Raw genomic sequence first — 22,872 nt, 5'->3', positions numbered from 1 at the left:
AAATGAAGACTACAGACAAATTTGGAAAGTACCATACTTGCTACATCCACCAACTGGTGTTGAGCAGAGTTGGTTGGCTTTCATGTCCCAAACAAACTTGCTCTTTCATATACCTCTATAACTGATTATCCTGCACATCAGCTTTAATACACACAATGTTCCTGTCAAGTATAGTTGCTGGAGAGTAGGCATTCCTCTGCTGAAGTGCTATCGGTGCCAAATGTGGCTTCTGTTGATGTTCTGGCATCCTCACACACATGTTTTAAGGCTGCTATTATGGTTAAGACATTGTTTTTATGTTAACGATAAATTCTATCTTGAAACAAAATTCTATTTTTGTCAAAAACTTTACTTATATGTCAAAAACAAATTGCTTTTATTTTAAAAACTCTTTAAATACTCTTGTGTTAATTTTATTGTTGGTTCAAAACACAGCAGTTTTGTTTGAATATTCCAAACTCTGCCACACATGGATGGAGACCACTGCTGTTATGCTACAGCACTAGCACATTTACTTAGAATTAAGTGTGGTGTAAATGCAGTTTGACTCTCATCAGAGTGAGCATACACATGATCAAGGTGTCAGTTCTGTTTGGCCATATGTTGCAGCATACTGTCTTAATGTGGTTCATCTTGGGCATACTTCTGGAAAAAGGAGTGGGAGAGTAATCAGGAATAGTAGTTATGCTTCTGTGATCTCCAGCTCTTGTGCAAGGGAAATAACTTCACTGAATTTGATAGTTTTTGCTTGTGGTACTCTAATTTTATTTATTTATTTATATTTATTACATTTATTTACTGTCCCATCCAAACGGCTCTGGGTGGTAATTTTAAGAGCACTTCTGCAAGCAGATGATAGCTTCTGTATATAAATGGAATGTTGGGATCCATGAATGACTCTCTCAAGGTTAGTGTTAAGAGAACCTTTGGAACTGCTGCTAAGTTTGAGCAGAGAGGTGAATATATTTAGTTATAAGGGGCATGTTCTGTTTGCAGTTATCCTGCCCTGCAAGTAAGGATAAATCGATATTTACTCCTTTCTGATTTGCTATCAACTGGAATAGAAAACAGCACTGCTGTGAGTGAATACTCTAAATGTATAGTTTTGAGATTTTTGTGTCATTCATATACATATAGTGAATGTAGAGATTTAGTTATTCTTCTGTGAGTTTCTTTAAAAGTGTATGCTATTAGCTGATTTATGGTTCAACACCAAATTTAAATTGTCCCTCAATATATTTTACTATGTTAAATCACAGAATTTAACTTAATTTTGTTTCTTTCCCACAGACTATAAAAACAAAACACCTGTGACATTTAAAAATTGGATTACTCATCCTCAAGGATAACTGTTGTATCCTACAAGGAGATCCTACAAGGATCTGCTGTAGGACAAATGCTGTGAGAAACACAATGTGGTGAATCAAAGCCTCAAACCTTGGCATCTTTGTACTGACTGAGGAGTTACAATGCCTATTTTGTGAACACAAACAATTTAATAGTGGACAGAACATCTGAAAATGCGGCCATGGACTGGCTCCTGGCGTTGGATTATGCTCATCCTTTTTGCTTGGGGGACCTTGCTTTTTTACATAGGTGGACACTTGGTGCGAGACAATGAACATCCAGATCACTCTAGTCGTGAACTATCAAAGATACTTGCAAAACTTGAACGGTTAAAACAGCAAAATGAAGATTTAAGGCGGATGGCAGAGTCTCTCAGGTAAGTTTTAAAAATCCCCCTCTCAAAATGTAGGTATGCTTCTGAAGTTTTTATTCTCTCTATGAGAGCACACAGGGCAAAACCAAATTCATACGAACAATCAGATTGTCAGAGAGGGTCTGGTAAACATCATAAATGCTTCTCTGAGGGAGGGTAGGATGCCTCTTTTTCTTAAGGAGGCTATCATTAGACCATACTTGGAAAAAAACCTACATCGGACACCCCAGGCAATTATAGGCCCATTTCTAATCTCCTGTGGTTGAGCAAGGTGATTGAGAGGGTGGTGGCTGCTCAGCTCCAGGCAGTCCTGAAGGAATCTGATGATCTGGACCCATTTCAAACTGGCTTTTGGGCAGACTATAGGGAGACTGTCTTGGTCGGCTTGATGGATGATCTCCAATTAGGTACTGACAGGGAGTGTGACTCTGCTGATCCTTTTGTATCTCAGGGTAGCGTTTGATGCCGTCGACCATGTAGTTGTTCTGGGTTGTCTGAGCGAGGTGTGGTTAGGTGGCACTGTTCTACCGTGGTTCTGTCCCTACATCTTAGATAGACTCCAGATGGTGTCAGTAGGAGACTGTTGCTCTGCAAAGTGAGAGTTACTGTATGGAGTCCAACAAGGCTCCATACTGTCTCCAGTGCTCTTTAATGTCTACATGAAACCATTGGGAGAGATCATCCGGAGATTTGGTGCAGGGTGTTATCAATATGCTGATGGACCCCCAAATATATTTCTATCCCTATCAACTTCATCAGGAAATGACAAAACATCCCTGAATGCCTGCCTCGAAGAGGTAATGGGCTGGATGAGGGATAACAAACTGAAGTTGAATCCAAATAAGATGGAGTTACTGATTGTGGGCTGGAGCCAAGACTTTAGAGATGGTTTGGATCTGCCTGTTCTGGATGGGTTTACACTTGGGAGTACTCCTGGATCCAAAACTATCTCTGGTTTCTCAGGCTGAGGCAGTGGCCAGGAGAGCTTTTTATCAACTTTGACTGCTAGTCAGCTTTGCCCATTTCTGGAGGCACATGACCTAAAAATGGTAGTGCTTGTGCTAGTGACCTACAGGCCTGATTACTGTAATGCACTCTACATGTGGCTGTACATAGTTCGGAAATGACATCTGGTACAGAATGTGGCAGCCAGGTTGGTCACTGGGGCAACATGAAGGGGTCATTAAACACAGATTCTGAAAGAATTGCACTGGCTGCCAATATGTTTCTGAGCGAAATACAAAGTCCTGGTCATTACCTATAAAGCTCTGAACATCTTAGGTCCAGGGTATTTAAGAGATCGCCTTCTTTGCCATGAAACCTATTAAGATCATCCAGGGAGGTCTGGTTAAGGTTGCCACCGACTCATATGGAGGCGACTCGGGGCGGGCCTTCTTTGTGGCTGCCCTTGTCAAATAAAAGCTTCTCCATCTCTGATTGCTTTTTAAAAAGACCCTTAAGACATACTGTTTTCTCAGGCTTTTAATTAATTTTAAACTGTGTATTTGTTTTTATCCTGTGAAATTATTTTAATTGCTTCACTCTGATTTGTGTTTAATTGTTTTTATTCTGTGAAAGTGTGTTAATTGTTCTTTTTAAATTGTAATTTGGATTATATACACTGCCTAGAGAAGTATTTATCAGGCGGTATATAAATACGATAAATAAATACTGCAATAATTTCTTGGCAACTCATACAGGCACCATATTTGGAGTACACAAATGTGGCTTTGTGTAAAGCACAAAGAAGCACAGTTGGAATGTATACCAAGGAGGAGGAAAGGTACCACCAAGTCCAGGAGGATGCCAGTGTGGCTAACAAGTAGAGTCAGGGAAACTCTAAAAAGGAAGAAGACTTCCTTCAGAAAACGGAAGTCCTCCCCAAATGAAGAAAACAGGAAGGAACGTAAACTCTGGCAAAAGAAGTGCAAGGACACAATAAGGGGGATGCAAAGAGAGTTTGAGGAGCATATAGCTAGAAGTGTTAAGGGGAATAACAAAAACGTCTTTAAATATATCAGAAGTAGAAAACCAGCCAGGGAGGCGGTTGCCCCTTAGATGATGAGGGTGTGAAAGGGATTATTAAGGAGGATAAGGAGATTGCAGAGAAGCTGAATGAGTTCTTCACGGCGGAGGATACTGACCATATACCCTCTCTAGAATTGAGCTTTTCAGGTTTAGCAGTTGAGGAACTGGGTCAAGTTGAGGTGACAAGGGAAGATGTTCTAAACTGTCTTGAAAAACTAAAAATTAACAAATCGCCAGGGCCAGATAGCATCCACCCAAGAGTTCTGAAGGAACTCAAATGTGAAATTGCCATCTCCTAGCAAAAATATATAACTTGTCCCTGCAATTAGGCTCTGTAGTAGTAAGTTTATTTACGGTCCATGACCAAATTAGAACACAGAAAAAGTTAAAATTTTAATAAAAATGTTAAATACAGAGTAACATTATAAAACATTATGATATAAAAAGGGGGGGAATAGGCACATAAATATACATATAAAAAGAGATGTTTAAAAACTAATTTGTTCATTCCTTATCTTTATAGCTGCTACACAGAATCTTGCCATGGACCCAGTGAGTCCCTTATACCAATCTTTTTTTTTTTTTTTTTTAAAGGCAACATAATACTCATCAGAATGACCTGGATATTTTCTAAGATGAGGCTCAATCCAGTTGGAGTGAATAGATTTGTAGAAAGGGCAATAGAGGAAAACATGAGCGATTGTCTCAATGACTCCTGCGCCACAAGGGCATAGGGAATTATCTTATATCTTCCCTCAAAAACCGCAGAGGGCAGAACATTAAACTGAGCTTGCGAAAAAGCTCTCCTGTGACTTAGGACCGACAAGTATGTAAGATAAGCTGCCGGCATAGGGTAATTAAAAAATTATCACAGTTAGTTCCAAGGGAGGCCCCACTTTGTTTCTCTAGGTCTAAAATCCTTTGTTTCAAGATCTTTTTAGCAACATCAGGACCTAGGGAACATAAAAACTGATCTGAAAAGCCACAATTACCCAAGATGGCCTGGACATTCTTGGTCCAAGACGACTGAAATCCATCTTTTAAAACCTATGGGACAAGGCCTAAGCCATGAATATAGATTTTGAGCCAATAATTAATTGTACGTAGCCAAGCCAGGGCCACAATCTTAATTAGTCCTGCTTCCAAACGTGGGGCCACATTCAAGACACAGCGCGGGAGCAGGAAAATGGCTCATAGAAATTTCGACTATACCACCTCAAGCAGTTGTAAATTACCTGTCAAAAAGATCTGAATTGCATACAATACCTGGGCTAAAATTTTGGCTTTAAAAATCTAAGTGTGGCATTATGCACCACTGGTATGAAATTTTTTTAACATTGCTGTAACCATGTTCTGCGCACTTATGGCCACATAATCACAATGGGATCTCTATGAATTACATTCATGAAACAAAAGACCTAGATATTTTAACGTTTTGACCTGTTGGATGCTATTGCCATTAATAACCCATTTATGTTTTTTTGATCTTTTACTAAATACCATCACCTTTGATTTCTAGGTATTAATAGCCAGAGACTCATCAGCGCAAAATTGGAAGAGAGTTCTCAGGGCTCTCCTCATGCTGACCAGTGTGGTAGATATTATAGCCGCGTCATTGGCATACAATAAAATAGAAATAGCTCTCCTGCTAATTTGGGCTGATGAAAGGCGAGATCATCCAAAAGAGGGATTAAAAAGTTGATATAAAAATTAAATAAGGTGCCAAAATGCACCTGTTTAACCCCTTTCTGTACTAAGACAGGGTCCAATAAATGCCCGTCATTATCACACTTAACCCTCAATAATGTATTTTCGTACAGTATACAGATAAGGAAGAGTAACGGGGATCTATGGAGGTTCTTGCAAGTTTATTCCAAAGGCATGTCCTAGAAATTGAATCAAAAGTGGCCTTAAGGTCAACGAAGGCCACATATAATGAAGAGTTTTTAGTGGAGTATTTTTCCATAAGATGAGATAAAACCAAGGCCTGATCCAATGTGGAGCGGCCAGAGTGGAAACTGGCCTGTTCCTCTCTAAGAATGAAGTCCTGTTCATCCCAGTCAATAAGTCTATGGCACAAGTGCCTTGCATACAATTTACTAATTATGCACAATAGACTTATTGGGCGGTAATTGGGGGGATTAGAATGTTGTCCGCCCTTAAAAATTGGTACAATAATGGCCGTGTTCAAATCCTCAGGAATACGTCCCATCCTATCAATATAAGTGAAGAGCTTGGCTAAAACAGGGGCCCACCAATCTATTTCCACCTTCAAAACCTCCGCTTGGAACATATCTTTACTGGAAGCCAATCAGGCTCTGTACCAGAGGACTGGAAAGTAGCCAATGCGACTCCAATTTTCAAAAAGGGATCCCGGGGGGATTTGGTAAATTACAGGCTGGTCAGCTTAACTATGGTGCCGGGTAAATTGATGGAATGCATACTTAAGGACAAAATTGTTAAGCATATATAAAAACAGGCCTTGATATAACTTTTGTTAAAGTTCCCCACCAAAGGATCTTGAGTAAACTTAGCAGTCGTGGAATAAGGGGACAGGTTCATGTGTGGATCGGTAACTTGTTGAAGGACAGGAAAGAGAGTATAGGAATAAACTATTAGGCCCGGGCGCAGAACATCTGTGCCTCTAGTTGAGCCCAGCCATCCCCCTGCATGTCGCCACCTCACCCCGGGGGGCCAGGGCCAGGTTGTCCCACTGCCTCCTCCCTCTGCCTCACCCATCCTCCTCCTGCCGCCCGTTGTCCTCTTGCCCACCTTCTCAGGGCAGCGCTGCCGCCTCCCTCTGCCTCGCCGTTGTCCTCGTCGGGGCAGCGGGGCTTCGCCTGCTGCTCGTCCTCCTCCCGCAGCCCATCATCTTCTCGCCCTTCTCCTCAGGGCGGCAGGGCTTCGCCCACTGCCCCAACAGCCTCCTGGCGCACGCCACATCCCCTCTACAGGAATTAATTATATAGATGGACAATTTTCACAATGGATGATGATGATGATGATTATTATTATTATTACATTTATATCCCGCTCTTCCTCCAAGGAGCCCAGAGCGGTGTACTACATACTTGAGTTTCTCTTTCTCAACAACCCTGTGAAGTAGGTTAGGCTGAGAGAGAAGTGACTGGCCCAGAGTCACCCAGCTAGTTTTATGGCTGAATGGGGATTTGAACTCGGGTCTCCCCGGTCCTAGTCCAGCACTCTAACCACTAAACCACGCTGGCAGGAAGTGGGGCCCCCCAGGGATAGGTGCTCTTTAACATGCTCATAAACTATCTAGAAGTTGTGGTTACCAGTGAAGTGGTCAAATTTGCAGATGACACTTAACTATTTAGGGTAGCAAAATCCACAATGGATTATGAGGAGCTCCAAAAAGATCTCTCAAAAATGAGTGAGTGAGCAACAAAATGGCAAATGCGGTTCAATGTAAGCAAGTGTAAAGTGATGCACATGGGGGGCGGGGGAACACCAACTTCACATATACACTAATTGGATCTGAGCTTTCAGTGACTGACCAGGAGAGAGATCTTGGGGTCGTGGTGGACAGCTCATTGAAAGTGTTGTCTCAGTGCGCAGCAACTGTGAAAAAAGCGAATTCTGTGCTAGGAATCATTAGGAAGGGGGTTGAAAATAAAAACGCTAATATTATAATGCCCTTGTACAAATCTATGGTGCGGCTGCATCTGGAGTACTGCGTACAGCTTTGGTCACCGTATGGTAGAATATTGTAGAACTGGAAAAGGTGCAGAAGAGGGCAACCAAAATGATCAGGGGCCTGGAGCACCTTCCTTATGAGGCTAGGCTACAGCATCTGGGGCTCTTTAGCATGGAAAAGAGGCAATTAAGGGGAGACATGATATGTGTATGTGTATAAAATTATGCATGTTGTGGAGAGAGAGAAATTGTTCTTCCTCTCTAACAACACTAGAACCAGGGGTCACCGCATTAAACCGAAGGCTGGGAAATATGGGACCAACAAGAGGAGTTACTTTTTCACACAGTGCATAATTGATCTGTGGAATTCTTTGCCATGGGATGTGGTGGTGGCCACCAGCTTGGATGGCTTTAAAAGGGGTTTAGACACATTCATGGTGGGCAGGTCTATCAATGGCTACTAGTTTGGTGGCTGTAGGCCATCTCCAGCCTCAGAGGCACGGTACTTCTCAATACCAGTTGCAGGGGAGCAACAGCAATAGAGAGGGCATGCCCTCAGCTCTTGCCTGTGGGCTCCCCAGAGGCATCTGGTGGGCCACTGTGTGAAACAGGATGCTGGACTAGATGGGCCTTGTGCCTTAATCAGCAGGACTGTTCTTATGTTCTTGTGGCTTAGCATCTATTCTGAAATAGACTTATTTCTTTTTTGTCATGTGCTTTTTCAGGGGCAGAAACATAGGGGTGCTGTGGAGGCAATGGTAAACCCCTCCTGTATTCTACTAAAGAAAACCACAGGGCTCTGTGGGTGCCCGGAGTCGAAATCGACTTGACAGCACACTTTACCTTTACTATATTATACCATACTATATATGTCACCTGCTAAATGAGCAAAGTCACCTTCTTAAAGTGGTGATTTTCTTTATTTAGTACGGAGAAAGCAACTGGCCCTATCTAGCCCCAGTACAGCATCACTCCAGTGGCTGTTGCTAGTGTCCATCTTATGTTTCTTTTTTAGTTTGTGAGCCCTTTGGGGACAGGGGGCCTATAGAGTACACGTGTGTGTGTAAACCACTTTGGGAACTTCTGTTTAAAAGCAGTATATAAATATTTGTCAGGAAACCACCTTAAGTGGCACAGCAGGGAAATGCTTGACTAACAAGCAGAAGGTTGCCTGTTTGAATCCCCACTGGTATGTTTCTTAGACTATGGGAAACACCTATATCAGGCAGCAGCAATATAGGAAGATGCTGAAAGGCATCATCTCATACTGTGCAGGAGGAGGTAATGGTAAACCCTTCCTGTATTCTACCAAGAAAACCACAGGGCTCTGTGGGCACCAGGAGTTGAAATCGAGTGGATGGCACACTTTACCTTTAAATATTTGTTATATTCATATATTTGTGACTGTTCATATTTGAAGGCTTGGAGATCGTGAAAATTAATGTAGCCTTATAAAATTTAGTAATAACCGTGAAAAATGAAAGATTGACCCTCTTTTTTTTAATCTTGCTCATACTTGGTACTTTATCTCCCACCAGCAAACAACTTAAGATACACAGTTTGTTTTCCCAACTCACTGGCTTTCCCTTTCTCTCCCTAAAGGAAAGGAATGGCCAGCGATAATAATTTTGCTGGTTCAGTGTTTTATTTTGTTTTGATCACTGTTATACAAAGACCTGTGTCTTTGGGCAGTTTTCCCCAGCTTAATGCCTCAACTACCCTGAGAGAAACTGAGGACAGCATCACAGTTTTTCTTGACTAACACTTGTTTCCACAGTGGTGTGGGAGAGATTCCATTATCTACTTGATACAACTGGTGGATAACTTGAAAGCAGAAAGGGCCACATATTATATAGTTATGGGATAAGATAACATGCTCTCATGTAGACTTGTACCCTGTAGTGATAGTAAGGATTGGAGGGAGGACTAGGCCTCACTCAGAGCAACTGTTGGGAGTATGGGCCTTTTTTTAAAAAGGAAAAAAAAGCTTGAGAAGTCCAAATTAAAAGGACCAATCCAGAGGACTGGGTGGGAATTTCTGGCTCAGCCACCAGCAGATGCTTTGGTTTGTTAGTCTGTCCCAGAAGGTCTCTGAAGAAGCAGTGGGCTGGGCTGCTGGGGACATGAGAAAGCTGCAACCTGTAAGTAATAAGTTAGGACCAAGTCAGTTAAACGTAACAGAGAAGTCATTTTACTTTGCGGATTGCTTGAAATCTGTGTTGCCAGTTTAATGAACTCTTTCTCTCACAAACTGCTATATGAAAAGACATTGCATCTGCTTTTCTTTTAATCTGATAATAAATCCTTGTTGTTGAAGTGTGCTACCCTTCATTTTGGGTCTGTCTTAGTCACACACCTTTGTAGGCCAAGGACTGCTCAGCCTTTTTTGGGAGGGTTTTGCCACTTTCCCCCCACCCCCGGAACCTTATATAGAGTGTGGGTTTTCCCACATCAGAACAAAGTGGGTGGTGACAGCCAACTGTGAATCCTTTACAGACAAGGATTCAACCCCAGTGAACTCTGCCCCCACCCTGTCTCTGGTTGGAGTCATGATATACCTGGATAGCAAACAGAGTAAAAAAGTTAAGGATCAATAAGTTCTTATTGTGCACCCACACCAGACATGTATTAGACTCTGAATATATTGTTAAATGTAGGGGTGTGCACGGAACCGCCAACTGTGGTCCGGCACTGGGGTGGGGGGTAGCTTTAAGAGCAGTGGGAGGGTTTACTTACCCCTCCCGCTGCTTTCCCGCTCTGGCACCATAATGCTAAGAGTAATTGGGGCGGCAGGATACCTCCCTCCCGCCCCTTCCCCGATGTTGCTGGAAAAAACTCCCAGCAGTCCTTTGCGCTAGCGCACGTCACAGAGACCTGACTGGACTGCTGGGAGTTTTTTCCAGCAACATCGGGGAAGGGGCGGTAGGGAGGTATCCTGCCGCCCCAATTACTCTTATCATTACGGTGCCAGAGCGGGAAAGCGGCAGGAGGGGTAAGTAAACCCTCCCGCCGCTCTTAAAGCTACCCCCCCCCACCCGAACAGGACCGCCCAGGTCCAGACCGGTGTGGACCGGTCCGGAGGCTTTTTCAATGACCGGTCCGGGCCCATCCCTAGTTAAATGGGTTGAAGTCAGAGAGAATAGTGAGGTAACCTAGTATACACATGACACCAAATTCTTCAGACTGGAAAAATCCTAGGCAGGGCGGAAGGTGCTCTAAACTTTATCACTGTAGAATGAATGACAGAAATGCTACATGAGATTTATCTATATGTGAATGTGTTGACATTTTGCATACTTAAATCTGGGAGTGCTGAGTAGCAGAGGGGTCATTAAATGTAGCAACTCCTTACCATTGCAGGAAACCTTCAGGGTGGTGCATGTGTGCACCCCCTCCCCCAAGTAGCAGTAGATATCCATCATCTGAAGGCTGAATGGGTTAGGAAGTAATGGTGTTCCATGAGATACACTGGTATGCTGTATGGGATCAACTAGCTGTGTTGGGAGAATGGATTTAAATTAACTGTCCTTCTCCAGGAAAGGGGTCCATATCTACTGCCTCATCTGCTACCTCTGAGGCATGTTTGAGGAACCTGTTGATCTTTTCAAGGGTCAACTTTGCTGTGGCCCTGCAGTCTTCCTCTTCTTCACCAGCTTCTTCCTGATCACTTCAGGACTTGATCAGGACCTCCAGGTATTGTTCTGTGTGCTCCTCAGAGTATGACTCCAGGAGCTCAGCAACTTCAGTCAGCTGGTTATCCTCGAAGCTCTTGCCACCAAGTCATCTGGTAGAAGCCACTATCCTCCCAACTTCTTTCTCCACAGCTGGCACAGTAGTGTTTTCTCTCACAGCCTCCTTCCACAGCTTCCTCCAACAGGCATTCAGGATGCTGCTCCTGAGCTCATCCATGTCCTCCTTGGTGATGGTCAACATGGGCAATGTTGTTGCCCTTCCAGGCTTCCTTCAGGGTCATGTCAGAGTTGCCATCCATCAGGTCAGCAATGTGTTGTTACACCAGGTATAGTAGCTCTTGAAAGCCTAGATGATGCCTTGGTCCATTGGCTGGATGAGCGATGTGGTGTTTGCATGCACGAACACCACTTTCACATTGAGGTGGGCAAGCAGCGGCCCTAGGTTATTGTCCAGCAGCAGCACCTTAAAAGCCAGGTTCTTCTCTCTCAGGTAGCGCACTCATGCATAAAGTAGTTATTGAACCAGGACATGAAGATGGCCTTCGTGTTCACTTCCCAGAACACAGGGAAGTGGTTCATGTTCTTCCCCTTCAGTGCCCATGGATTCAGGGACCTGTAGACCAGCATGGGCTTTTGACTATCGGGCCACCTGAGGCATTGGCACAGACCAGAAGGGTCAGCCTGTCCTTTGCAGCCTTGAATCCTGGAGCCCTTCTCTTCTCCTTGACAATGAAGGTGCGGTTAGGCATTCTCTTCCAGAAGAGTCCAGTCTTGTCCACATTGAAGATCTGGTCAGGCACATAGTCCTTCTCCTCAATCAGGCTCTTTGCTCGGCAGGAAAAGTGGCTGCAGCCTCCTGGTCTGCAGAGGCATTATTCCCAACTAGCTTCACATTGGGAAGGCTGAAGTGATTCTTGAAGTTCTCAAGCCAGCCCTTGCTAACTCCTATATTGAAGGAGCTACACTGGCTGCTGATATGTTTCCGGGCAAAATACAAGGTGCTGGTTATAACCTATAAAGCCCTAAACAGTCTGGGCCCTGGGTATTTAAGAGAACGCCTTCTTCGTCATGAACCCCACCTCCCACTCTGCTGGAGAGGTCTGTCTGCAGCTGCCACCAGCTTGTCTTTGGGTGGTTTACAACAGAATGAAAACAAAGTAAAACATTAGTTAAGACAAAAATAAAAAAATTAACACATTACAACAATTTAAAAATTTTAGAAATATTTTAAAACAGGATTAAAACCATATTAATTATAAGCCTAGGTGAAGAGATGCATCTTTAAAGACTTTTTAAAAGCTGTCAAGAGATGGGGAGGCTCTTATTTCACTAGGGAGCACATTCCAAAGCCTTGGGGCAGCAGCGGAGAAGGCCTGTCCCTGAGTGGCCACCAGACAAGCTGGTGGCAGCTGCAGACAGACCTCTCCAGCAGAGTGGGAGGTGGGGTTCATGACGAAGAAGGCGTTCTCTTAAATACCCAGGGCCCAGACTGTTTAGGGCTTTATAGGTTATAACCAGCACCTTGTATTTTGCCCGGAAACATATCAGCAGCCAGTGTAGCTCCTTCAATATAGGAGTTATATGGTCTCTCCAAGATGACCCAGAGACCATCCCGGCTGCTGCATTCTGGACCAACTGTAGTTTCCGGACTATGTACAAGGGCAGCCCCACAGAGAGCACATTACAGTAATCCAGTCTGGAGGTTACCAGCAGATGTACCACTGTTTTGAGGTCATTCATCTCAAGAAACGGACGCAGCTGGTGTATCAGCTGAAGCTGATAGAAAGCACTTCTGGCCACCGCCTCAACCTGGGAGACCAGGGAGAGGCTCGGATCCAGAAGCACCCCTAGACTGCATACCTGTTCCTTCTGGGGAAGTGTGACCCCATCCAGAACAGGCAGATCAAAATCATCTCTTGAGTTCTGACCCCGCACAATGAGTACCTCCATCTTAGCCGGATTCAGTCTCAGCTTGTTATCCCTCATCCAGCCCATCACTGACTCTAGACAGGCATTTAGGGAGGTTATGTCCTCTTCCAATGATGCTGACATGGAGAAATAGATTTGGGTGTTATCAGCATACTGATAGCACTCTACACCAAATCTCCTGATGATCTCTCCCAGTGGTTTCATGTAGATATTAAACAACATTGGAGACAATATGGAGCCCTGAGGGACACCACACAAGAGTTCAGATTTTGAAGAACAGCAGTCTCCAACCGCAAAGCAGTGCCTCCAACTCCCAACCCCCTCAGATGCTCCAGAAGGATACTATGGTTGATAGTATCAAAAGCTGCCGAGAGATCCAAAAGGACCAACAGAGTCACACTTCCTCTGTCCATTCTGAATTGGAGATCATTCATCAGGCCGACCAAGGTAGTCTCCACCCCATAGCCAGCCCGAAAGCCAGTTTGAAATGGGTCAAGATAATCAATTTCATCTGTCTGGAGCTGGGAGGTGACCACCCTCTCAATTATCTCAATCAAGATCATGTGGGTGCTGAGAGGGACCTTTTTCTATGCCTGGTACTCCATCTAGATGTTCAAGGCCTTCACCATCTTCTCAACGTTGGGGTCTCATGGCATGTATGAAACCTTGACTGGGTCCCACTGGCAACACTGCCTCTGATGGCATCCTCATTCTTCTTGATGCTGCGGATGGTTGATTCATTGACCCCGAACAATCTTCCAACTGCACTGTTGCTTTGGTCCTCCTTCAGGCAGTCCAGGACTTTGATTTTGTACTCCAGGGACATGACATTCCTTGGCCACAATATCTTCCTTTCCCTTGCCTGCATGCTTTAGGCCCATTTTCTGAGCGTGCATTCGCACACGCACCACCTCTCTCTCTCACCTCTGCTTCTCTACCTCTCCCTAAAAAGCAGTGAAGACAGCAGCTATTACAGCCCCCTAGCACATGCAGGTTCTCCCCAGCAGCAGACAATGAAATTCAGGCTCCTCCAGCAGCAGTGAAAGCACAACAGCCATTAGTCTACAGCCCCCAACATATACAGCTCCCAATATTTGTACAGTTTCAAATTTTTCAGTTTCCCTGTGCACAAACTGCACATCTCACCTCCACCTCTCTCAATCTCTCCTTCCTCTGCTCTTCTGTCTCTCTTTCTTCTCCGACTTTCTCTCTGTCTTTACTCCAGCTCTCCTTCACTCTTTCCCACCTCTTGCCCTCGGAAAATCACACCTCTCACCAATGAAATCCCACAAGAATCGTGTATACTCAAGTTGCGGTTGATGAGACCAGTAGCAATTTTCCAGTCGTAGATACTCAAAACCATAATTGGGGAAACTGTGGTTGGCAAGGGATGACTGTACAGGGATAGCTATGGGTGTGGCACCTTCAACAAAATCCCATAAAGCTAGGAAATTCAATGGTTCATGATGTTCATGCCATAGGGGAATGAGACCTGATCATTCTGAGATATTGTACTGCTTTTCAAAATCTTAACCCGAAAGACACAATTTGACTAGCTTCTCCATGCTCCAATCTACTACCTGTGCAGGCTGGTGGCAATAGTAAAAGCTGGGATTAGCGTTGCTGCAGTGTTTGAGAAGGATTTGGTAACATGCCACTGAGCATAGGGTATGTGTTACCTCATCAGGCAACAACTGCAATCAGAACAGCAAAAGAGAACTAATAGAGGAGATTAATGAGATTATTTGGTCTTGACAGAGGCCTTTCTTAGCTTAAAAACAAGAACAGGACACTGAGTAACCATTGTTTACTCCTCCTTTCTCTACCAAGTCATTCCCCCACCAAAATTCTATACAGTTGACAGACTGCTACTGGGCGTGTGCAAATATGACATTATCGTAGAACCTAATGAGAGCCACTTGCTTAATGTGTAGAAATTCAAAACATACGGTACTTATTTTGAAAGGTGGCCATGAAGGTCATTGTATGAAAGACTGACCTTCGTAAGACAACTTTTCTGAAGAAATTGAATCTGGCTAGGCTTCAGTATTAGTTAGCAAAATGTCTCATTGTAAATATAGTGGCTAGGGGTGTGGGGAAGACCCAAATATGATGTGATTTTGAGTGCTATTCCACGGATTGGTTAGAAAAGTGACACCTTTGTTGAGCTGGTGATTCAGATCTTTAAAATGCGTATTCCTAGTACAAAGGTGAAAGCTCTGAGAAACCACAGGAGGTCAGGGAAGGGAGTGGAGTGAAATAATGATTGAATGCTGTTTTACATCTCCACCCATAATATACAGGCACTCCTGTGTCTGTGTAATGAGAGCCACCATTTAAAAAGGTATCTCTTTGCCCGCTAGCAGGGCTACATAGACCATACAAAACTTGGACCTAAAATGAAATCTTTAAGACTTTTCAAAGAAAGATGTTCATTTTAACAAAACTCATATCACAAGGATTTTCTTGTGATATATGGAAAATATGATTGATAAATGTATTGTTATTATATGATAGTGTTCTATGTCATTATGTGAATACTGTTCTAATAAAATAATTTTTTAAACAAAACTTTATTTCTGATCACAATCCAGTGTTTCTCTCTACATGAAAGAACACCCTTTAAAATAAGAGTAGATCTCTGCCTCTCACCAATAGCCTGCACAAGAATCTAAGGGTAAAGTTGTGCTGTCAAGTCGGTGTCGCCTCCTGGCAACCACAGAGCCTTGTGGTTTTCTTTGGTAGAATACAGGAGGAGTTTACCATTGCCATCTCCCACACAGTATGAGAAGATGCCTTTCAGCATCTTCCAATAGAAGATGCTGAAATATATCGCTGCTGTCCAATATAGGTATTTCCTATATTATAGGTCTGGGAAACAAACCAGTGGGGATTCAAACCAGCAACCTTGATGAAACGTTAAATACAAATACATAGGATTACTTAAATGAAAAATGCACATGCAGACAGGATTTCTTGAGTGAAAGTGACTCATATTGGTCAGCAGTTCCAAAATGGAAAATATGTGCAACTGAATTCCTCAGCTTGATACTGCAATCAGTCAAGGACTGAAAAGTTTCCAGTGAGAATTTGGCATAAGAGTGATTTGGTTGATTTTGGTTCAGTTCTATTACTCCCAAGCTCAGAGAGGGTGTCTTATCTTGTACCTCTTAGTGAGTTTATGACTGTGGGGAACTTTGAACTATGGACTCTCCAGCTTAAATTCTTAGCCACTAGGCTACATCTCATTGCTAGCACTTAGATGTAGTAGTTGGTCGACTTCTTTACCACAGTTCAGTACTTAAGAAGAATTGTGTTTTAGGGAATAAGAGGAATGCAGTAGTGTATTGAAAAAACTGCAGTATGTATGGCTTTTCCTCTCTAACTGGGGAATTCTTAAGTCCAGTTGAGCCATGTGCAGTTCCCACCTGCAGTTTTGTCCTTAGTACATGCTGATAATATCACATCACTAGGTAGAACTTGCAGCTCAAAATCCAGGCAGCTACATTCTCAAGGCATAACCTGGTCCACACAAAACTTTGGATCTCTCCATGCTACTCCATGGTGTTGAGGTTGACAGCTTTAAAAAAACCCCAAATGTTTAGATAATATTTCCTTTTTGTATGAAACTTCATTTGATTGAGCTATTCTGTATTACTAGTAATCTTTTCTTACTTGTTTCTGTTGGTGAGGAATGACTTATATCATAAACAGGATTCAGTATTTCTGCTTGCCAGAAGCGAATGCTCTGAAGCTCTGTGGAGGAGACCCCCAGAAATTTGTGTTGCAGTTAAAAGCAGCGGTGGGGTGGGGGTGGGGATCTGGGCTTTTCCACTGCATTGCAAATAAGAGTAAGCTCTACCTTTCTGAAGCCCTTAGGCAAGCAAAAGGTTTGGAAGAGAATTAGTCCTGCAGCATGTGCATGGAGCTTTGGGTAAGAAACACTTTCACTGTTTGTTCTTCTTTAATTCAAATGTTTGCTCAAGTCAGAAAAAATACCCCTGAGAGAAGACTTTGCCTATTATTATTATTATTATTATTATTATTATTATTATTATTATTATTATTATTATTATTATTATTATTATTTTATTTGATTTCTATACCACCCTTCCAAAAATGGCTCAGGGTGGTTCACACAGAGAAATAACAAATAAATAAGATACACCAAATGGCTCCCTGTCCCCAAAAGGCTCACATTCTAACAATGTGAGCCCTTCCTGCAACCCTTTGACAAGCATAAGAGAGGTGGGCATTTTTCTTTCTTAATTTGAATAAGAAATCAAATGAAAGGTATGTGAATAAGACAATAAATACTAGAAGTCTGTCTTATCCAAGGTTCTGTGCACATGAGACAAACCTGCCTCTTTTCCAAACCCTGCTTGAGGGATTGTTTGAGCTGGAGGACTTGGGAGAGAAACAGAGTTTCTTTTTACATTGCTACTATGTGTGGTGCTGAGGGGAGGTTAAAACAGCAGAAGGGATTCCTGCTCAGAGGTACACGCTATTGATATATTACATGTGTGCCTTGTCTGAGTTGTAGCATTATTAGCAACTTTCAAGCAGGGTCGTGACACAAATTAATATCTGCTTTCTTCTGAGTAAACATGTTTAGGAGTGAGTTGTCATGCTGCAAAGCACATTTTGCCTGCTTTGGAGGTCTTGCACATTGCAGAAGATTCTGGGGCACGTATAGGGTGCTCCCTCTGTTTACATAATGCACCATTGCCCACTGAGCGTGTACATAGCATATACCCTGCATTCCTTAGTGTCTACTCAATGCAGAGGAATATTAGTAGGATAAGCAAGCTGTCTTTCAGAAAAGCTTGTGTGCCATTATTGATCTTCTCACTGAAGACTCTCTGATAAGCTTCCAAAAAACTCAGGCTGTGGGAAAAGGTTTGAAAATGAGCTATCTTTGTTTTGGGATCATAGCTCTGTGGTGGAGCACATGCTTTGCATTCAGAAGGACCCAGGTTCCATCCTTGGCATCTCCAGATAGGGCTGGAAAAGATTTCTGTCTGAAACCCTGGAAGAACTACAACCAGTCAGTGTAGACAATACTGAACTGGATGGACTCTGTATAAGGCAGCTTCATATGTTTAATATATGAAACCATGGTAGATTGTATTTTGAGGCAGGCGTGGTATTTAAGATTCAATACTGGGTATTCTTTTACCTTCATAATTTTTTACAATGTGCTATGATGATTAATATTTGACAATTGCCATTATATGGAACTTGTCAAAATTCATCAAGAAAACAAAAAGTGTTCACATTTTTGAGGTAAACATTTCTCATCCAAAATTTAAATTGTAACTTTGGAAATCTTGGCAAACTTTGAATAAGTCCTGGCTAATATGCTAAAGAATTTGAAATCTGACATTTTAATCCTACCAGCAAATATCAGCATCCAATCTTTTTTAAATTACTGCTGGCACATCATACAAGAATTTTAGCAATAATCAGTTATTAGTGATAAGCTTCAGTAAATGACAGATATTCTGACAGACAGGAACCCTAGTCCCTTAATATGCAAACATTCTCAGGCTCTGAGTGAAGGAATCAAGTTCTTGATCTGGAATGTTCTGTTTGGTACACGTGGCACACAAACATGAATTAATAGCATGTGGTGGCAAGCTAGTGGGTGTCTTCACATGTTACACAGAGCCAAGGCTTATAATTCAGGTTTCTTTAACAAACTAAATTGGTAGAGCAGACTATTGCCAAAATTTGGTTTGTTTAGCTGTATCGTGGCTTTAGGACCTGGCCTCTACCAAAACCCCCGGATTTTGTCCCAGCCTGCTTTGCATTGCTCTGCTGCTGGCAGGGCGTCCACTCATGAGCAGCTACTCTGACCATCAGTCCTGATTAGAAAGGTTAGTGTTGACTTCAAGCAGGAGCTCCTTTGGAAACACAAACTTCTATCACTCTCCCCCCTCTGCACAGATGCTGACCAGGCATAGTTGACCATTTGATATCCACTGCAGTGCAGAGTCGATTCTGCTAATTAAACTATTAAGTAGCAATTTTTAAACAACCACCTCCTTCCCGCCCCAGGAATCATTCCACACGGCTTGTCTCTTGAAAAATAGTGAGCAAGATCCAGACAAATGCCTGAAGAAAATATTGTTTCAGTCATGCCTAGACGGCATGACTGGACTCATGCCATCCAGTCCCAGCACAGCATCCCATCAGTAGCTGTTCCTGGTATCTATCATGTTTCTTTTTAGATTGTGACCCCTTTGGGAACAGGGAACCATTATTGTCTGTCTATTAAAAAAAATGCTTAGGCCATACATGGCAAGCCCTGTTCTCTCCCTGCTCTCGCAGTGCTAAACCAATCATGGCACTGCTGAGGTGGTGGTGACGCTCCTAGGGGCCGGAGGAGCAAGCAGTGATGGTGGTGCCTGGTCAGCCCAGCACCAGCAACCACAGCATGGCCAGCCTCCACAGCAGAGAGGGGAGACCGAGGTGGGGATGGTGGCAGAAGCAGTACAAGCTCCTTCTGTGAGTTCTTCTGCCACCCAAATGACAGGTGGAGCTGTTTTCGGCTCATTTCAGGGCTCTGAAATGTGAGAGACATGAGGGCTCTTTGCATATTTGGATGGCAGGAGGGCTCATGGAAGGAGCTTTCACTGCCTCCACTGCCATCCGGGATAGCAGGGGGCAGCTTAAGGCGTGTGCGTGGGGGGTGTCAGCCGGAGAACTAGCGTGCAGATACTCTGCACCAGCCCAGCTAGTTGTTGTTAGTTGCTATTACTATTTTCTTTCTATATAATTCTCTAAGGTGTACCCGTGGCTAATCCTGCGTGTGGCAGCTCTTGTGAGAGTTTGCGAGCAGAAGCACCTGATTCCATATGCAGATAGGGAGGAGGAACCTGTGAGAGCAAAAGCTCCATGGTGGTTGGGCAGTAGGGATTCTATATGCAGATAGGGAGGAGGAGCCTGAGATGGTTAAGGTCAGTTGGAATGCAACTGTTACTGGTCAGATGATGATCTTGATTGTAGAGGAGAGGAAAATCTCTTTCTCTCTCCCTCTCTCCCTCCATATATGTGTGTGTGTGTGTGTGTAGGATAGTGGGCAGAGGTCTGTGAAGAGAAGGGTTTGTGAGGGAAAGAGCCCCTTCAGGAGAAGGAGGCTGCTGTTGTGTGAATTAGATGAGGAAACAAGATGCACAAGATCTGTTAACTCAAGAAGGGAGAGAGAGGAAGATAGACAGAGGGGAAGAGCAAGTGGAGGAGAGAGAAAGAGAGAAAGAAGGAAGGTTGAGGGATGGGCCTGAGCCTGTCTGCAGCCTGAGGGGAACAAGTGGCAATGGTGGCAGCAGTGGCAAGGAAGGACCCAGTCCATCATTGCTGCTGTTTGGGACTACCGAGGCCATTGGCGGAGGAAGGCAAACAGGCAAGAGAAGGGCCTGGGTCTGTCAGCGGCCTGAGGGAAACAAGTGGCTATGGCAGTAGTGGCAGCAAGGAAGGGCCTGGTCAACCGCTGCTACTGCTACTCCTGTGGGGAGGAGCAGGTGCGGGGCTTGGGTGAGGGGGGAGGTCTCTGGGGATAGGGGGCTGCAGCTTGGCTAATAGGCACCACCAGCGCTGCAGCTGCGACCAAGAGGGGTGTGGGATTGGAGTAAAGGGATGGAGGAGTGACCAAGAGGGGTGAGGGAGATGGAAGCAACGGGATGGAGGAGGAGGAACAGGAGTGTGGCTGAGATGAAGGGAGCAATCAAGTACTAGTGTGCAGTTGTTCTGCGCAGGTTAAGCTAGTTACTATTATTTCTGTGTAAACCATATTGAGAGCTTTTCATTCATGCAATGGGAGGGGGGATTTTTATTGATTCTCCTTTCTTTCTACTGCCTCCAATACCCTGTCCCAAAAGTGTCCATGAGTGTTTCTCTAACTCTCAAGGGCATTATTTTTGGCAGCAGCAGAGGGAAGAGCAGTACAGTATTGGTGAAAATCACTCCTCTCCCATTGTGAGTGAAACACTCGTCCCTTTAAGCAGCATTAGTCTGGACCCTGCTTGGAGTACGTGGATTTAGTAAAAAAACAAACAAACCAATCACAAACCCCCAACAAATCTTTTGTTTAATATTCCTCTCTTAATCTCTTTTATACCTTCAGTGATTCCCCCCACCCACACAAGACTAAATGCCTTTGATCAGTTTGCATGGGAGCATTGAGTGAGTGAGATAAGTAAGGAAAAAGAAACTGGGTTGGGTTGGTAGCAGAGACTGGACAAAGTGATTTCATCTGTAGCTAGACAGATGAGAAAGGAGAGAAGTTTATAGAAAGCAGCAGTGAGAGGTGCTTGTTTTCCTGTGCACCCCGCCCCCCCAGGCTGCTCTAGGTTTTCATCTCTGTACATGATAAACCTGCATGAACAGTGCTACTGAAGCAAACTTAGTATAAACTTAAATTATTGGTTTGGGTGTCACACAAAGCCAAGGGAATTACAAACAGAGAATCAGAAAAGAATTTCAAACTTAGGGGTCAAAAAATGGTTTGGTGGCCTGAAATAAAGCTAAGCCTGTTGCTGGTGGTGTGGGTCTGGATAAGTAAGCAGAGGTTGAACAAATTATTTCTAGGTTCCATGTGATGTGTGGACCCGACTGATGAGTTAGCCTCTGGAAAAGCTGTTTTGCATGTGGGTAAAAGCAAAATTTTGGAAATTAAACTTTGCCCCACAAAAGAGACATTGCTGCTTATCATTAATCATGTCTTGTATTTATAGCTGGACATTTTAAGTCATAGATGCTGCATAGCCATTACAAGGCCAAGGATGGCAGTCCTGTGAATACCAGCTTTCATTTTTTTAAAGTGAAGACTGGGATCCGAATAACACTTGCTGCTTATGATAACTATCTGCCTCTTGCAGAAATCCTTTTTTCTTTGCACAAATAGGCTATGGAGCCTTGTGCAAGGAAATACTACTAGTCCAGTATGATTCCTTGTGCATACTTTCTTGATCAAAAGAGACATCTGTTCATATTCCACAGCTAGTCTCTAGTGCATCCAGATCTATGATTATACAAGTAATGATTTCTTTTTCAGTCTTGAGCCTTTGGATTCAGTTCCAAAACTCTAATTAATAGTTATATATATATATGTGTGTGTGTGTGTGTGTGTGTGTGTGTGTGTGTGTGTGTGTATATATGTATATATATATATATATATATATATATATATATATATATATATATATATGAATGATACTAAACAACTGGATGTCTGAACAGTTCTCAGTAATGTACCGAACATATTTTTCACTTGTGTGACAATGCTTGCTACACTGTGACTTACTATTACACAATTTTTAAAAATGGGTAGACATTTAAGTTGGTGCTTTTATATTTCCCAATGTTGTAATGGCAATAAGAGTTATCAATATCACCTGAAGTAAGATAGCTAATAATGTATTGAATTTCTCTATTATTTCTATAGGATACCAGAAGGTCCTATTGATCAGGGTCCTGCTGCAGGAAGATTACATGCTTTAGAAGAACAGCTAATAAAGGCCAAAGAACAGATAGAAAACTATAAACGACAAACAGGAGATGGTATATGAATAGTTTATTTTACGTTAGAATGGATAAACGATACCTCAAATACATTTTCTGTGTAGAGATTCAAATTAATGTTGACACTTCTTTCCCCCCTGTTTTTTTAGTAGGTTTAGGAAAAGACCATGAAATATTGAGGAGGAGGATTGAAAATGGAGCTAAGGAGCTTTGGTTTTTTCTCCAAAGTGAACTGAAGAAACTAAAAAACTTGGAAGGAAGAGAATTCCAAAGGCACATTGATGAACTTTTATCTGACTTGGGTGATCATGAAAGGTACTAGAA

At 43.1% G+C, this 22,872-nt stretch overlaps 1 protein-coding gene across 2 annotated transcripts in view; it reads left to right on the top strand.

The window, feature by feature from the left end:
• FUT8 (fucosyltransferase 8) overlaps positions 1 to 22,872 on the top strand; it is a 200,367-nt gene that overhangs the window by 57,233 nt on the left and 120,262 nt on the right. For both annotated transcript variants that reach the window (XM_053257103.1, XM_053257109.1), the window contains exons 2-4: positions 1,291 to 1,723; positions 22,472 to 22,587; positions 22,698 to 22,863. In XM_053257103.1, the coding sequence (XP_053113078.1) occupies positions 1,521 to 1,723; positions 22,472 to 22,587; positions 22,698 to 22,863 (485 nt within the window). In that variant the 5' untranslated portion in view covers positions 1,291 to 1,520. The remainder of the gene's footprint in view (positions 1 to 1,290; positions 1,724 to 22,471; positions 22,588 to 22,697; positions 22,864 to 22,872) is intronic.

Source organism: Hemicordylus capensis, chromosome 1, assembly GCF_027244095.1.
Source record: "Hemicordylus capensis ecotype Gifberg chromosome 1, rHemCap1.1.pri, whole genome shotgun sequence".
NCBI lineage: Eukaryota > Metazoa > Chordata > Lepidosauria > Squamata > Cordylidae > Hemicordylus > Hemicordylus capensis.
This window is presented reverse-complemented; position numbering and strand designations above follow the sequence as displayed.